The 17892-nt window shown below is 38.3% G+C and overlaps 1 protein-coding gene across 1 annotated transcript in view; it reads right to left on the bottom strand.

Moving 5' to 3' along the window:
* Positions 1–17892, bottom strand: part of ANKS6 (ankyrin repeat and sterile alpha motif domain containing 6) — a 42499-nt gene that overhangs the window by 14496 nt on the left and 10111 nt on the right. The window contains exons 4-11 of the mRNA XM_059815384.1: positions 15983–16187; positions 12795–12901; positions 11192–11340; positions 7788–7998; positions 6903–6952; positions 5657–5860; positions 3686–3851; positions 2816–2985 (exon numbers count right to left, since the gene is read on the bottom strand). Of these exons, the coding sequence (XP_059671367.1) occupies positions 2816–2985; positions 3686–3851; positions 5657–5860; positions 6903–6952; positions 7788–7998; positions 11192–11340; positions 12795–12901; positions 15983–16187 (1262 nt within the window). The remainder of the gene's footprint in view (positions 1–2815; positions 2986–3685; positions 3852–5656; positions 5861–6902; positions 6953–7787; positions 7999–11191; positions 11341–12794; positions 12902–15982; positions 16188–17892) is intronic.

The following is a 17892-nucleotide window of genomic DNA, read 5'->3' as shown; positions in this document are numbered from 1 at the left end:
ACTTGTTATTACCTAACATGAGTCAAATAATTTCAAACTTATTAAATATTTTGCAAATATTTAATACATTTGGAGGCATGGAAAATAGGAAAATAGACAAATTACAAATGACGAATATGAATATATATGTAAGTATTATCAGTCTTTTCCAAAACAAGTTAATGTACCTTATCTCCTAAATTCCTCAATCTACCCATTACTTCACACATTTCGATGTTTGCATTATATGACCTAAAAAGAAGCCTAGGTGATTTTCTCCTGAATTCAAAATACCTTTTGTCAGTCAAGCTGCTACAAGAAAAACATAAGAAAAGAAGTGTTGGGTTAACAAGACACGAAGGGAGACAAGGCGGTTCCTGCCTCTCTATAATTTCCCTTCTATGCTATGGCATATAGAATGTACTACTACCTCCTTAGCCCTGCATCTGAACTGACTAGAAGTAATGTAGTGTGATACAAATTTGAGAGGTCTCTGAGGAGCATCATGAATTCATTTCAATTTTTTTCCCTTACTCCATTCCCCAACTTGCCTGTAATCTGTTATTAGCCATTTCTGTTTCAGAATGGTCTTCCCTCTCTAGCACTTTGTCTGCATTTATTTAAATTACATCATCCTGTATATTGTTGTTCAGTTTTTCTTCTCCTTTCTTTAAGGCTTGAACAATCCTCCTCTGCCCCCCGCCACGGGTAACTTTTGCAAAATTGATCAGTGTAACATCGCTGCATTTTTACATCAGCTATTTCTAACTTTAGACAGCCTGATCCTAATGGGAGAGCACAAGCATTTCCACAATGGATGTAGATGTTAAATTTTCAGCATTTATGTTGTTGATTACAACAACAAAGTAAGCTGTTAAAGCTTTTGCAGCCAGTGCGGATCCCTACGTGATTGTGTACTCCCAACAGACACTGATGTCCCAAAAATCACCTCAGACGTGTGATACATGAACTTCTATACTGAGATCCACACTGATTACATGTTTTGTTATTGGTGGATAGACTGAAATTCATCTAGACATCTAAGCAAAGAACACTGAAAGAGTTGCTGCCTTTCCAGCACACTGGCATCACTTCTATTTAAAAATCTTTTCAACAGTATGAAGAACTGCCTTCCCAGAAGATGATCTGCAGGGCACTGCACCTCACTACTTCTTTATCCCTTAATGTCTTCCACTATGATTGGGAATAATAGTTAAACTTCTTAGTGGCAGCATTGTTTTAACAACAGGCCCCAAGATCTGCAGCCCAAAGCTCACAGGCACAGGTATTACCTCTTAACAGGTTAACTAATATAACTGGAGAAAAATAAGATTTTTTGGGGCACACAAACAGCTTTTCTGAAATTATTTCCAAGATAAAAACAAGCTGAGAGGAACTGCTGAGAGTTTAATTAGAAATATATTGGTCAAACCACATCTGAAAGAAAAAGCATTTGGTAGCTGTTCGGTAGAGGAGACTTTAAAGAGGGAAGAGGATAATAAAGTGGCTTTGTCTACAGGAAAAATAGACAGATAATTTATAACCCAGGGAGCAGATTACCATGTGCCAAAGAACCAGTATGAGTCCATAGCTTTTGGGGGTCCAGCAGAGCTACAAATTTTAGCTCCCAATCTCATCTTTTAAAAGCAGCCAGTAGTCCCTTCAAAATCAGGACTGAGCGTTCATGGAAACTGTTTTGGCATCGGTAGTTGCACGCTTCTCTTTTTCTGATTTTTGTCCTCCAGAAATTTCAGTTAAATCAACAAACAACTTTGTAACTTCATTTATCATTGATATTTACTGATGAAATATACATATTACTTACATTACTAGCGAATGTAATAATTTTATGCTATGGCCATTTTTTTTTTTCTTTGGGCTAAACTTCAAGAACAATCTCATGAAAAGATGCAAAGAAGACAAAACAAAGCAAAACGAGCTGTTTGGAGATTACACAAGCAAAAAGTTGAGAAATTTTGCTCTTGGTCATGTATTCTAACATTTTCAGAATACCAGACATTAGAACTAAAAACCCAAATTATGTGCTTTCTTTCTCTTGCTCTCTGAAATGTACTGTTTCCCTGCGTGAATAAACCCATACATTTCACAATAGTGTATCCCATCTGTTATGATGCTTTCTAACTTGTCTCTTCCAGATTTTGAAGATTTAAAATCCTAATCCTTAAAAATTTTGTACAAAGCAGTTGTTAACTTCAAAGTACACGCACAAAAACGGGCAGGTCACGAGGGTAAAGCTATTTCAGGAAATTGCTAGGTAAGTCAGCGCAGATAATACGGCCTGCACTCAGGAACAGAACCTGACTTTGGAGACGACAATGTTCATACTGTTTAAAAATAACACCTTGTGGAGCAGACTGGACGCATGTATATTATTGTGGTGGGCAGATTCTGGTACAAATTATCTCACGTTCTGCACTCAGGTTGTGCCTTTGGAGGGAAACTAGCCTCAGAGTAAAGCCCATGAATACTAACATAAAACACTGGACTCAATCAGGGCCATAGAAAGAAATAATGAGAAATCAAAATAACAGTGCAGATCTACCCTAAGATCAAGCATTACATTTACTGTTTTTAAAATAGAGTGAAATTAGTAATAAAGCAAAATCATGTTTTATTATTAGCTCTGATCTTTTGTAGACTTTTAATTAAAAGGAAGGTTTGTGGAGCTGAAAAGTTTTCAGTACTCTTAACGGTTCATTCATCCATTTTAGGCTGTGCAATGTCACGCAGTTACATTTATCAACCATCCATGACTGAGACATGACCTATTAAAATTAGCCAATTTGGAAGTACAAAAATTTACATTTCTTTGTACCTTTACAACATGTCCGTTGCCAACAATTTGAGCACACTGCAAATCAGACAAGGTGGATGAAGGAGTTGACTGGACTGGACTATGCTGTTGGCTCGGTTTCTGTTCAGGCAAGCCTGCTGCTTTTCTTCTTTGGGCTGCAATCTGAGACAAAACATTATCTGCACTGCCACCTAAAAGAAAAATAAAATAAAAACAGAGTCAAGAAAACCATCATTTTAAAATATCTGTCAATTCTCAATTCACCTCCCTCCACCATTCACTTTGTTTTAAAAACTGACTGGATGAAGTAAGAGAGAGAATTGTTAAGGTTTAGATCTGTTCAGCATCTTTCAGGAAAGGGAACAAAAATCAGCCACAGGAGAAGAGAGAAGACAGTCTTCCTACAGACACACAGAGCTGACTTTCATACTCTTTGGATACAGGTTTCATGAGCTGCTTCACTATATTGTCTTTACAGCTGCCAGATACAATGCTTGCAGCTCTGTTTTTATTTGAAAACCGATTTTTATTTTAAACCAAAAGCAAGCAACATGGGTAAGAAAAAGAGACAGCTATAAAAAATATATGTAGCAATGAACAAGTATCTACCTGATCCATCGTGGGTGGACTCAATAAAATCAACATGTTTTTTCTGAGACAGGGGCTGACCTATGAGACTTCTACAACAGATGTGAGGCTTTTGTCCCCTTATATAGGTGTCCAAAGTCTAATCCTGTTCCAACAAAATTTATGCAAGTTTTGCTTATACTGCTTATACAGCAGTAGGAGCCCTCAGAAAGGGTTTAATATCTTCTACTATCATCACAAACACTTATTTGTTAGCTGAATCAGATTCAAATTACTTCATTAAAAATAAAAGCAGCATGGTACCTGATCTGTTATGCAGTTCTCCTCCGTGCCTGTTAATTCCTGCAATGTTATTGGATCCACCAGAAGAATGAGGAGAATGGTTGAAGTTGTTGGAATTTGAAGGAGATGCAGGTCTTCTTGCAAATGCTGGTAATTTGACTGGTCTAGTACCTTTGCTAACAGATGTCTGGAAAACAAAAAGAAAAATAATTTTCATCTTTCTTATTTGAGCAAAACAAAGATCAAACTTTGACTGCTATTTTATGTATCATAAGTTCTGAAACTTCCACTGAAGAACAGAAGGGATATCAGAAATAATCTTATTTTACATATACAAATATATTGAATATTTATTTATATGAATATATTTTTAATATATATTCAACAAAATAAGTCACACCGTAATGAAATCATTATTTCTCCTTATCCTTTGGCCAACACAAAATGAACATATACGATGCACCTGAGATGATATACGCAATAGTACGAGTAGCGTCGGGGGGGGGGGGAATAATAATCACAGGAAACTTCTTTCCTGCAGACTCCTGGTTTTGTCTCTCCCATTTTACAAAACAGCCACCACCTACTTAGCCATCATATCCCCGTTTCTTACTAAGCTGCAACAAGTGACATGAACTTTCTCTCCTCCAGTTGCATTTTCATAGCCCCTTCAATCTAAAACATCTACCTGCACCATTTTATTGACTATTCTTAACTGAGGCACTAAAGATCTAGCTATACACTAGCCAAATCCTCAGCCACATCCTCCTTCAATTCTTTTGCTTTTACACCACTGGCCACTGCCAACCATCTGACATATCGCTCTTGCAGCTCAGCTTTTTCATGCTTCTTATCCTGTTGATCAAATCACTTCTTCCAACTCTGACTTACTAGGTTTCTCTCCTTCTCCCTACTCCCTTAGCAAAACCCTTCCTTCCCCACAGAAGGATCGATGGCTAGTCCTCCCCTACTTCCCCTGCTCCTCACTCTATATATGGGTGCCAATTATCCACTTATGTTATCACAATCATCTTTTTTAGGATGATAAGCAAATGTTTTACCATCCTGTGATCTATCACTTCCCTTCTAATACTCCACCTTACTCCACCTAAATCCCCTCTACTTGTATTAAACTAACTTTCACTTAAAAAAAGGAAGACAGAAAAAATTCCTCCTAAAATATCTTCATTGTCCCATTTCTAGAACTGACATGAAATACAGTTCTGGACTATTAAAATAAACTCTTCTTTACACTTGGCTATTAGATTCTAAAGTCAGGGGAGTAAGCACTTCTCCTTTTTCTCCTACTAACTATGAAAGCAAAGGTTGTTGAGGTTGTTTTGCTTCCTGTCTCAAGACGAATGAGCTATTTTCCTTTTGTTTTGAGTTTTCACTAAAAACACTGTAGAATCAGGCAAAGTCCTTCTATAAAAATTAGAATTTATTCAGACTTTTTCCCTTTTTACCGTACTTGCACTTCAAGGCTGTATGCCTTCAAGCCCACTTGACCACTAATTGCTACAATTTTATCTATTACTAATCTTTCAGAACATTATGTCTGTATATTCATGTCTCACTGGTATTTCTTCCCTCTTCCCCAGTTCCCAAAAATTAAAAAATCTTTTCTTCTGCCCCTAGCCTTCTTCCAAATCAGAGCAGTTTCCGCCACACTCCAATGACTGTACTTACTTTGGCAACTAAAATACATAGGTGGAACCTACAGCCAGTTTAGCACTTTGCAGCAAATTAATTAGGGCTAGACTTTATTTTGGTTAACAGCAAACAAATTGTTTAATTTCACACAAAAGTTTTGTTCCATTTATGTTCTTTCCATAGAGATGTGTATTATTCCTAAACAGCAGAGCTTAAAAGGACAAGCCATTACTGAGACAGTGGGTTTAAAGTAATTTCTAATCAGGAAAACAGTGTGGCTCACCAGTCAGCATGGCCTGGACATAACACAGTACTTTCGTACACGTTTTGTTTGCTTACTATATCAGAGTTCCCACTGCTGTTAAAATCATGCTTGATTGCTCTCTGTGGCCACGCAGTTCTCATCTGTTCAGCTTTGCCATCTTTGCTGATTCGCGTTCGGTCAGAATTCCAAAGCTCAAAACTTGAGGGCGGTAAGAAAGGCGGTATCACTGCTTTCAGTTTATCACTGGGCAGCCTGGTAAATGGAGCACTACTTCGTAACTGAGAGAGAGAAAGAAAGAAGGGGGGGGGGGGGCGGGGGGGGAAGAGCCTCCTCTTAAGAAAGATTACTGGGAGCTGATGATGTAGTTTCAAAACTGTAAGTTAAATTAAAATATGGATACAAATGCATTTTTAAAACAAAATAAAAGGGAAATGAGACACAAAAGTAGTATTTGTGAAGATATACAACACATAGTAACAGAGAGAATCCAATGGACATTCTGGCACCTGTCAGTACGCTCACTCATTTCATACAATAAATATAGTTCATTAAATGGCAGAAACTGAAACTGTTTCTTCCTTCATTGGGCTGAATCTTGGTTCAAATTGATTTTAACAGGAATGTTAACAATTAATTTCCAAAGAAATAACAAGGTAGTCCTCTCTGTATTCCCAAACAGGACCCCTGGAAACAGCGAACAACTGCCTGTTCCTGTTGTATGTGTTCTCCAGAAAGAGAAAAAAACAACACAACTGATTTGGCTCCCTGGAGTTCTGTCAGTCAGTCACATCAAAAGTTACTCAATCTTCTTAAAAAAGAATATAAAGAATAACCAGCCAAATTTAATGACATCTCCAGGGAGTAAGCTGTAGGGGAATTTAAACCTACAGCATAACAAAAGAAGAAATACAGTAACACAGATAAACATCCTGAACTCAGTATTTCATGGTTGCCTGTACTAGTAGTTTCTCACTTTCACATTGTACCATGTTCTATCCATGTTTTCCTCACCACATACTGCTTGTCAGCAACTAATCAACTGTTATATCTTTTTTACTAATTCACTGCTGATCATACAAAGGTATGGGTAACTCTTGAACAAAGTCAGTACTTGTCAACAGCTTCCATACCATACTACTTGTAGTACTTCCTAGTCTAAGAACTACTGATGTAGCCTGTCAGTTCCTGCCTAGTGACTATCAACACATGATAGCTCTATTTCTAATGGTGATTTGGATAAGAGGTAAAAAAAAAAAAAAATTTGGGGAGCTGCATGACCTTCTGAATTGGGCTGAACATACCAAAAACACTGCAACATACCATTGTTGTCAATAATTCATCATCCTTTCCTCCTTTTGCAGTGTTTATACCTGAAAAAATATAGAAATGATGTTTTATTGTTTACACGTTCCTACTGTTGTTCTCAAGGATAGCTTAGTGTTTTCAAATATTCAACAGCTTTACCCTCAGTAAGCACACAAAACCAAAATTTCCAGTGACACTGTCATGTACCTAAACTGAAGTTAATCCAACAGTACAAGGGCATGATCACTCCCTTACTCCTGCTGCCCACACTATTTCTGACACAGGCCAGGATGCCGTTGGCCTTCTTGGCCACCTGGGCACACTGCTGGCTCATATTCAGTCGGCTGTCAACCAGCACCCCCAGGTCCTTTTCTGCGGGTGAGCTTTCCAGCCACTCTTCCCCAAGCCTGTAGCGTTGTGTGGGGTTGTTGTGACCCAAGTGCAGGACCCGGCACTTGGCCTTGTTGAACCACGTGCAATTGGCCTCGGCCCATTGATCCAGCCTGTCCAGATCCCTCTGCAGAGCCTTCCTACCCTCGAGCAGATCAACACGCCCGCCCAACTTGGTGTCATCGAAATGTTATTCATTACATAAATCAGTTTATCAAAGATACTAACAACTTTTGAGTGACCTGTATCTACTGTCCAATTTAATGGTGCTTGCTACAGAACAGTAACGTTGTTATATTAGCATTTTCCTGCTTAAATGATGCTGCACTCAGCGTTCAGCATGATCAACAATCAGGAGCACAAACATCTCTCTTTTTATATACTACAAATACACCACATATCTTTTCAGTTATATTAAGCTAAACAAAAACTAAATCGATAGATTAGCAATAGTATCATTTTGACTATCCCACAAGAGCTCACTCCCCGTAAGACAACTCTTGGCTTTACCACTAGCTTTGTTATTTGTGATCCGAGCTGTAGCAGCATCAGGGTTTCCAAAGGTGTCCATATCACTCTGTGAAACTGCTTTTATGGTGGAATTTAATGATGGTTCAGGCTCATCAGGAAAAGGCACAAACTGATTGAAAGGAAATCCATGGCGCAATGTCTGAGTCAACTTCAGCTTGCGGAATCGATTGGACATCCTGCTCCACCATGACTAGATTGATAAGAAGACACAACAATTTTTAGTTCCAACTAAAAGCAAAAACAAGAGGAAAAGAAATGTACAGTTAAGTAATCCTTACTACAGTGATAAGTCTATCAAGGAGTTTTTGAGATAAACTACAAAAGCAATGTTAAAGTGGTTTGCAATTATCAACAGAATCTTTCACCATAATTTGTATGCATAAGATTCATCTCTTTCCTTATTTTTCATCTGGCAAATACCTTACAATATTTTTCCACTCTATCTGGAAAGGCAAGGTAGATAAAAGTATTAGGGAAATTTGTATAGGAAATTTTTACACCTACATAGCAAATATTTAATCTTCCCATTAACTTCCAATTTCACCATCCATTCTTACACTCTCTGGCATCAATGAATTGGCATATGTATTTTCCACTTTTTAGAGGTGTGCATAGAAGTCTATCCAATCTGCATGAAAGCTGGTCCTTAAGATTTTCAAAATCAGTGGCAAACTGGAAGAGTTCTGATAGTATTCCTGTCAAACTAAAGATCCACAATCCATACAGTGCTGCTATACAGATAACTTAAATTGTGCCAGACTGGAAAGACTATAAACTGAAAAAGAGCAAGGCAAGGAAATATCAGCTGTGAAAACAACACAAACCTTAGGACTACTGCACCTACAACCTTTATCCATACAGGTATTACATATGTGGAGACTGTTACACGAGAGGACCATCTTTGCTCAAAATAAAATTTATCCAAATATTTACAGACTTACACATTTTTACAGGCAGAAAGTGCAAGATGCTTCAAGTATTTAGCAGGACGTTTCTCTAGACTATACGAGACCTATAGGCTATATTAAGAAAACTTATGCAATCTGTATTAAAGATTATGTGGCTTGTGGGTAAATCAGTCAGATTATAAATATATTTTGATTATTTCTTAGTAAAGCTTCTTCTTCCCTTTCTGGAACACTTTAAAAAAAACATCATGAAGTTATGTAAAAGTGACGATACTTCATCAAAGCAGCTTTACATGATATCCAATCCAGATAACACACTTTCCTAGTTTACTCTTTATTCTCAGCCATTCCTTCTCACCACACATATTCCCTTCTCTCCTTGGCATTCAACATTTTTCAACTGCTTACTGATATATGTCTTCCCAACTGTCATGCAGTAGAACTAAGTAATATAAACTGTAAACTTATTCCCTGTAAATCAATCCTTCTAGCAGATGATCATTAAAAAGATCTTAAATCTGCACAGAGCATTAGTAATGGATAGAGTTCTCAGACCTTTGTATCTCTCTGGAGCCGTAACTAATAAAGATTTACATTACTTTCAGCAACAAAGACCTGATGGAAAAAGGCAAGAGAGACAAATAGTTCTGAGAAAGCAATAAAAACCCCAGAGTTCAGCATTTATTCACCTTCCAAAAGGAATTGAAAGGGGAAAAAAAAAATCCATCTAATTTTAACACAGAGTACAATGACCTTACAAAAGAGACTGCTTGCACAATGTGGTTGGTTTGTTACAGGAGCAAGCTAGCTTCTGTGAACAAAAAGATCACTTCTAAATACCTATCATCTTTGTTACTCTTCTTCACAGGGCTTCTGCTTCATTAACATAATGCTCGCACCACAAACTAACCCGAAATGGAGTAAGAACAGCCACTATGCTGCCATATAAAAAACTACTGCTCTCTGGCAAGAAAGGAATGATAATGGAAAGGTTCATCTTGTCCTCTAGTGTTCAGAGTATGGTCATCTGACCTCTGGAGTTTCCAGCCTGCTGCTGCAGAAAGTTGTGGCCTGTCCATATACCCAACTACATCACACATGCTTAAAGAAGCTGGAATAAAGGGCTTTAAACTAGACTGAAGCAGCCAAGTAACAAAAATGTATTTCTGGTTAAAAATACTGTCAAAAGGCTGATATCTAGTAGCAATGGGAGAAGGCAATACTATCAAAGAACAGAAAAACAGTGTTGCCACTTGAGAAATACCTTAGACATTTGTAACAATATTAGGAATGAAAGAATAAGGGGAAGAACCGGAAATCTCTGCCCTCAAACGACTTTAACCTAAAAAAGAAACTGAATGGGATAATTCACACTGCTCTAATACTGACTTTGAGAGTATAACTTGCTGAAGAAGCATAGGCAGGAAGAGAGCAAATAGAATTCTTGTGTATAGAAAAGGCACAACTTTGTTTTCAAGTCCACAAAATGGTGAGAAACAAAGTAGTTAACACTTCCTGTGTGAAAGGGGTAAAGAATGAGAGCATGGTTATCTACTACATAATCAGCAGGTAAAGGAACAAGGGCCTGTATTATGCATAAATTACAAATAAAAGAAACACACAACAAAACAAAAAGTCTACTAGTTAATGACAAAAGTGAACAAACAGAAAAACAGAAAAGGGTTTGTTGTTTTTAAACTTCAAAAGCAGCCTACTTGTAATCAGATATTTTAGTGTGAACACTGTTAACAGGAAGAAGGTAGGAATATATGTGCATTTGCTTAACAGACTAAGAATATTTAAATGAGCTTGCATGAATTAAAACCAGAGAAGACTGATTAAAATTACCCTAGAGGAATTATAGACAACATGACCTCTGAACAAATACGGATTATCTTCAAGATAAGTTAAGAGGATGGAAGAAGTTACCGAAATCAGGCAAAAAGCAAATACATAATCAACCTTACACCAAAAAGGAAAATCTGAAAATTTACTGGCAAAAAAAGCTTAACTTGAAAGGACATAACTGAAAAAACAAATCCCTGCAACATATCCACTCCAATGTCAAAGAAAAAAAAAATAGCCAGGAGTATAAGAACAGTCTACTAAAATTGGAGTACATTTGAATTTTAAAAGCAGATGTAAAATTAAGATCATGATCGAAATTCAGTTCCAAACTTATGAACATGGTACCTTCCACTACTTAATTATGAGATCTATGACTAGACACTGAAATGCTTTTATACAAACTCTTCTTTAGAAGTCTTCCCTTTGCTTTACCATCTGACAGAAAGCAAGCTGAACACAGGCTACATTTCATAAAAACAGGAAGCACTGTCAACAAGGAATTCAGACAGCATACCACACTCCTCCCCGTTACATATTAGATCCAAAGTACTTCTTAGCAATGACTTTCTCTGCTTCATACATTACAGGAAATAACACATTGGGTTTTTATTAAGTGAATTTATTTACCTTTAGACCTCCTTTGTCATCTGGCAACATTGGGACATTTAAGGATTGCCTACTTCTGGAACAAGGCAAAGATGATCTGTTGTTCAGTTTATTCTTGTCTTTGTCTACTTGCATGCATGCTGATGCCAATAACCGTACTAGCTCTGTGTCTAAAAGAAAACAAATGAAGATAATGTTTAGTCTGTTTTGCTTTCCCAAATTATGATCGGAACGCTAACACTTTCCCTACAAATCCCATATAAGTAGTAATTGATCTACCTCTCAAACACAAAGCAGATGAATCCCCAAAACCTTCTTTCTTGGCCTATGTTTCCCACCCCTTCTCCCTACACAGTAGGCTGCAGTCTTACCATCACCTCTCTAAAGGTATTTATCAATATAAATAAGCATGCTATTCAGTCAGAATCAGTCATGTGTGGCCAAGTGAATTGCCTCCTCTTGCACTTCGTAGAGCTTAAGAACAATATTGTAATGCTCTCTTTTCTCACCTGACACAGAAGAGAGTAGAGGAAAATGAATATTCTTTCCTCAAGCGTAGATTGCAGAAACGAAGCTTGAAATTAAATCCCAAAGAGAAAGGAGATGTTGAGCCCGGACAATGAAGGGACTGAAAACACACAGCAAGAAAAAAGGTAGACAAAAAAAGTAAGAAAAAAAGAAAGGAAGAGGAAGAAAAAAGAACAAGTATGAGATGAGGACAGGAAAGAAAAAAATATTCTGTAAATCTGTATTTTATACAGAAGTCAGGAAAGACTTCCAGAAGGGCAGACAGAACTGACCTATATATTCCTCTTGCTGAACAGGTAACAAGACAAACTACTCTGTCCTACAAGAAGTCAGGTATAAGAAAAAAACATTCACTGTATTTTCTAAAACTTCATATTATTAGTGATCTACTTCTGACAAAGGAAAGGTGTCTGCTAGTGACCAAAACCACCATAATGAGTAAATACAGAGAAAACAAACATTAATTCCATCAGCAGTAGTGTTTTTAAGCTTCAGATAAAGTAACCCAGGTAGCAGGCAAGGTTAACAGTAACAAATCATGTAGGCTAAACAAACTACAACAAAAACTGGATGTGTTTCACTGAAGCCTCCCCAAAACATGCTGCCTTTTTCTAAAGCACATAAAAACAACCTGAACCCTGAAGTGTGATTTATTCTCAGCCTTTACAGACCTAGTGGGAGGTTCAGACAGGAATTCACTAGTTTTGTTCTGATTGCACTCTTTGTCCTGTCCCTTTACTGCTGCTTACCGAGTGGAAATTTCTAGCTCTAGCTGATAGCTCTGTGCTAATGACATCACCGAATACCTGGGCCACCACAGTCAAATGCCACTAAACTGGCTCTGGTGATACAAACAGCACATTTTGGAGCATCTTCAAAAACAAAGGCAAGAGGAATGTGCAAGATCTGTTATCCCATAAATGTATACACTCATCTAACCAATTAACTCAAAACCCACCATTTTCAGGCAGCATCCTTTCTTGGTCCAGTCCAGCATGGACCTAAGAGGATACTTCCTAGTAACTTCAATTTATTTTCTAGATTGGAAGGGGTGTTTATGTTGTACATTTCCTCAGTGCTCTTTGAAATAACATACCTGGATCATTCAGCAGCATTATCAGGTCAAAAGCTGTGTATCCATTTTTTGCACGAAGATTGACATCAGCACCTTGATTTAACAAATACTTTACAACGTCTTTGTTTCTTTAGGAGAAGAAAAAAAGGCATTGCTAATGTTAAAAAAAAAAAACACCATAATACTCCATTTTCATCCTTTTACACCATTGCTTTTCAATTAGAGAGCAGAGTTGTACCTTTTCGGTAGCTAACCAAGTCTAAAATCTGTTCACAAGCTATTCAGAAGCTCCCATGATCCCTTTGTCAGTCACTGTTTACTCACTATGAATTACACTAACCGACATGTAAAAAGACAGCCTAAAAAACCTAATTTGAATAGTCAGTTTCTGAAGCTGACCCTTTGGAACTGACTCTGGAATTTGTTGCCAAACAGCTTCCCAATGAAAGGCCATTAATGCCCAGGGCAAAAAAGCAGATGGAAAGACAAAGGTCAGTCCAGCAGCCATCATCTCATCACTAATCATCACTAATATTTCAACACAACTTCATATTGAGAACAGGTAAGAAATTACATATAGGAAAGCCAAACTGGCTGAAGATAATTTATAAACTCCAAACAGTACTTCACTTAATTAGAGATATAAATTACGTAATTGAGAAGGCACATTATCACTTCCTTGAGGTGTTTAAAATGCAAAACCAATCAGCATTAAATGATAACCAACACAAACACCTTCCAACAAAAGCTTATAAAAGCTAGCTGCATAAAAGGAACTCACCATCCCATTCCCATTAGCCCCTCTCCCCTCTCATACACCTAAATAAATAAGCAGGACATGCCTTGTGAGTTAAAAACAATACTGTAATTCAGCCTACAAAATAAGAAAACAGACAAAGCTAGGGAAAACGTATTTAAAACAAAACTCTTGAGCAGAGACTGACCTTGTATAAAACCAAACTCTGACATGTATAAGCAACACAGAACAAAAATGTTCTGAAGTAGCAATAGCTGACTGCAAACTCCAATACTGAAGCTGACAAACAGATCTTAACCTCTCAACTTCAGAGCATTACTTCTTACCATACAGACGAAGTTTTCACTTCTGAACTCACTCCAGATAAAATAAACCTAAAATGGAAGAGGAAGGTTCCTCCTCTCTTCTAACAAAAATTCTGCTTATCCCCACCACAGCTCCTCTCATACTTCCCGTTACTTTTCTTCTCTTCCTTAAAACTGTGTCATACCCCCTTCCTGCTTTGCAGTCCTGCACCTTGAGAGCACACAGAGACACAATCCTTTAGTGCCCCGGCTCACACAGACCTTGCCTGTTCCCTCCTTCAAACCAGAGACCCTCCAAACCACTGTTGCTCCTGAGAAGGGGTCAGCTGAGGCTCTGCGGACGCTAAAGATTTCCAGCTGTTACGAAAATTCACAACTGGCTCATGCCAACCAAGGAGAGAGGCTAGGACGCAAAGTATAGAATTACAAAGGTAAATATTTATTCATGCACATGAGGTGTCCCAGCCAAACTGGGTCACTCTGAATGTGGTTTTACACAGGGTTCTTGTACCCTTCAAGCATTTAGGTACGACACAATTTGACTAATCACTAACACCCACACTACTGATCTCTAATCATAGTAAAACCTTGCAAAGCAACTGTATTTCTGCAGCATTCTTGTTGCTTCTGTATTCATCCAGATGTCCCTGGAGTCAGTCTTGCTATCGTTACTTATCTACAATGCCAGACAATACTGAGAGGGTCTCAAAGATGTGTTAGAGGGCCTATGATGCTGGTGTTATCTTGGTTGACTAGGGGTATCTTTTATCCTTCATGGACAGCTCTAAGCTTCCAAGAAGCCAAGTCCTTACTCCAGGGCTGGGATGTCCTTCTGGTCCTTCCACTGAGCTGGTGTCCTTTAGTTTGCTTTACTTAAGCATGAACAATACCAAAGTCTCCAGTAAAATTCCACTACCTCAAATATTAAGTGCATTAACAAAGTTAATACACTTTCATACTATAAAGACTGATTGGTACAATAGGAACAGGAATTTTCGTAACACAGTCCTCCAGGAAACTGAGAGGGCAGTATCAGAACACACGCAGTACTCAGCTGCACTCTGCATTTCCATAGACAAGAGAAGTGCCTGTGTACCGGCAAGGGGATGTGCCAGCAGCCCTGCACATCACTTTCTGCTGGCTGATTCTACTCCAGCTGTGCACTGGGGTGACTGCTGATAAGCAAAACGGCAGCACAAGAAAAACTGATCTTCAGGCACTTCTGTGAAATGCCTATCGCTACCATCAGTACTGTGTTGGTGGGGAAGCAGAGAATCTCATCTCATGTAGGTCCCAGAAACTACTTCAGAAAATTTTCACAAAGCAATGACAACTTGACCTTCTATTTTCCACTCTGTTGCACTTTCCATAGTCCAATGAGATCTGCTGAATAAAAATAAAAGCTGGAGCAGAGTATCTGCATTTGTACAATTAATGTGAGCATTACCAGGCAGTGAAGTGAATCTTCACCTTCCTGAGGGACTTGTCTACAACAATGGAGAAGAGTTCACCTTCCTAAACTGAATATCCTGTATTCAGACAATGCCAAGTCTATGACAGAGATCACTTGTGAAGTACCAAGCCAATTTCTGGGGTCTGACTCCTAAGTGCCTACCTTCATTTATAACGTAGCTTTAGAGAAAAGGACAATCAGTTCTCCCGTGGGTACATTTCAGAAAACTCAATGAAAACTAAAGGCTGAACAGGGTAACATAAGATTGGGTTTAAGACTGGAAAATCTGCCACATAGAAGGGTGATTGCCTTGAAGTTTCACAATTCGATGTAGGCCTACAACCTTGGCAGGGGGTGATACTATCTTACAAAACACTAAAAAACATCAAAGGATTGAAGTTGGAATCTGTGCTAAAGCTCCCAGTGCCTGCCTGGAGCACCATGTTCCCAGCACTTACTGAGCAAGATTCAAGTTCCCAAATGTGCCACTCATTATGAAATCCAAACTGCATTCAGGTCTGCTCTGAAAAGCTGAGGGCAGTGTAAGAGTCATGGAAAGCTGAGGCCAAAAGTTTCTCAATTTCTTGTAAGGCCCCTCTGCTTCCAGAGTCAGTATCAAAAAGATTTTTTCTATTGAGATGTAAAAAGAAAGAAACTTCTTTACCGCTAGACCCAAAGACAGCATATATCTTACCCGTGGTATGTGGCCTGCATTAGTGCTGTCCAGCCATGAACATTATCCTGTTTGTCAATATCAGCATTTTTCTCAACAAGGAGCTGAACAAGGGGCAGCTGTCCAGTTACAGCCGCAATCATTAATGGAGATGCGCCGTCAACATTGGTAATATTGACCTGACTTGGGTCTTCATCAACAATCTCTTTAACCAGCTGAAAGTTTCCTGTAAAACAGTGACAAATCATAAACTACATGAGCAACAGAGAACTGCTTAGCCACTGAATTCATACGTATTTTGATTTGCTGACATTGGTGTACATTTAGTGGAATTAAAACAGAAAAAATAAAGTACTAGAGCAACTGTAACAGTAAAGCTAAACATTTGTACTGATCTTTGGTCTTTTAGTTTATCAGTACATCTTCCCAGGCTACACAGAATTGTGGCATAGGCACGAGGCACTGTTTTCCCTCATTTTTCCTACCTGTAGACTTACAGTACAATCCCATTATAAGAATAATTTTCTGAAATTTAACAACTAAGCTATAAAGGCTGTATAAACTGCAGTGCATCCCACATGTGAAGACATGAGTAGGGAATATTTCTACTAAATTCTCATAAGATGATGTCGTGCAAGGAAAACTGATGATGCTGAGACACCATGACTTGTCCTTCAGCAGGACGAAGATCCCTGTTGCTTTTCCATAGGCTGAAATCACAGAAAGCAACAATTTTAGAATCAAAGAGAGTGTACAAAGGTACTCTGAAAGGTGGTGGAGGCCATCCCTTGTCTTAAACAGATAGAACAACGCCTTATGTCAAACTGACCCATAAGTTCCTCTTACAAAGGTGGTTCACCGATTCTAAAAACTTCTACTGATACAATTCCACAACCTCCCAAGGAATTAATCTATTCTAGTGCTCAACTTTCTTATAATCAGAAAGGTCTTTTTTTAATTCTGCCTCCAATATTTCAACTCCATCTCCAATGCAAAAATTCCCTTCTCCTTGCTCAAGAGTAATGCATTATTCCTGCCATCTTTCTAGTTCTTTAAAAGTGAACCTAACATTCAAGTTGCCACATAAAGAGGCTGGTAGTCACTAAGTTCTTGTCTAGATTACGAAAAGCCGTAAAAAATATGCTACTGAACATATTTTAACCAGGTTGTGGGTTTTTTTTCTAAATCTTAAAAAAGGTAGGAATAAGCACTTTTTAAAAATGTATGAGGTAGTCAGGGCCATCTTAGGCAGAGAGATTAAGTTCACCCAGCTCCCTTACTTTTTTGATGACATATGGCAGGCAAAAGCAGGGAAGAAGCTAAGAAGAAAAAAAAGATCTCTGTGACCGAATATGTAACACCATAAGAACAGAGGCAAGAAGCAGCACATCATCAACTGCCACGCAAATGGAAAAATTCTCACCTTTAAAAAAACCTTTAGATGGTAAAGTGCTTCATGACATGAGCTACCTTCAGCTAAATCAGACATGAACATTTTCCTTGGAAAGCCAGTCAGAATCTCAGACAACCCCTGCAGGCACTTGAATGCACTCACTGAAACTAACACCCACCCGTGCCACTCAGTTAATTTCTTGGAACGGGAAAGATACGAAAGCACAGAACTACATTTCTTATGCCCTGATTTAGTAAAAGACAGCAGGTGAGTTTTTTAACCCAGATCCACATCACAGACTTTGTTAAACAGAAAGGCTGGAACCTACAGAGACTCCAGAATTTACTTTGAACTCTGACCTGGACACTTCTTAACCTAGTGAGTTGTTTTTTTAACAGTGCCGCCATCCATAGCCAAGTATTTCAGAAAAAAACAAAAGGAGTATGCTGACCAGTATTCATTTGGCTCCCCCCCAAGACTCCTCCTGACCCAGCACTAATGTTTATAAATCTCAAACGAAAAGTCACAGAGGTACAAG

This window comes from Gavia stellata, chromosome 3 (assembly GCF_030936135.1).
Source record: "Gavia stellata isolate bGavSte3 chromosome 3, bGavSte3.hap2, whole genome shotgun sequence".
Taxonomy (NCBI): Eukaryota; Metazoa; Chordata; class Aves; order Gaviiformes; family Gaviidae; genus Gavia; species Gavia stellata.
Note: the sequence above shows the minus strand (reverse complement) of the source record. Positions and strands in the feature narration are given on the sequence as shown.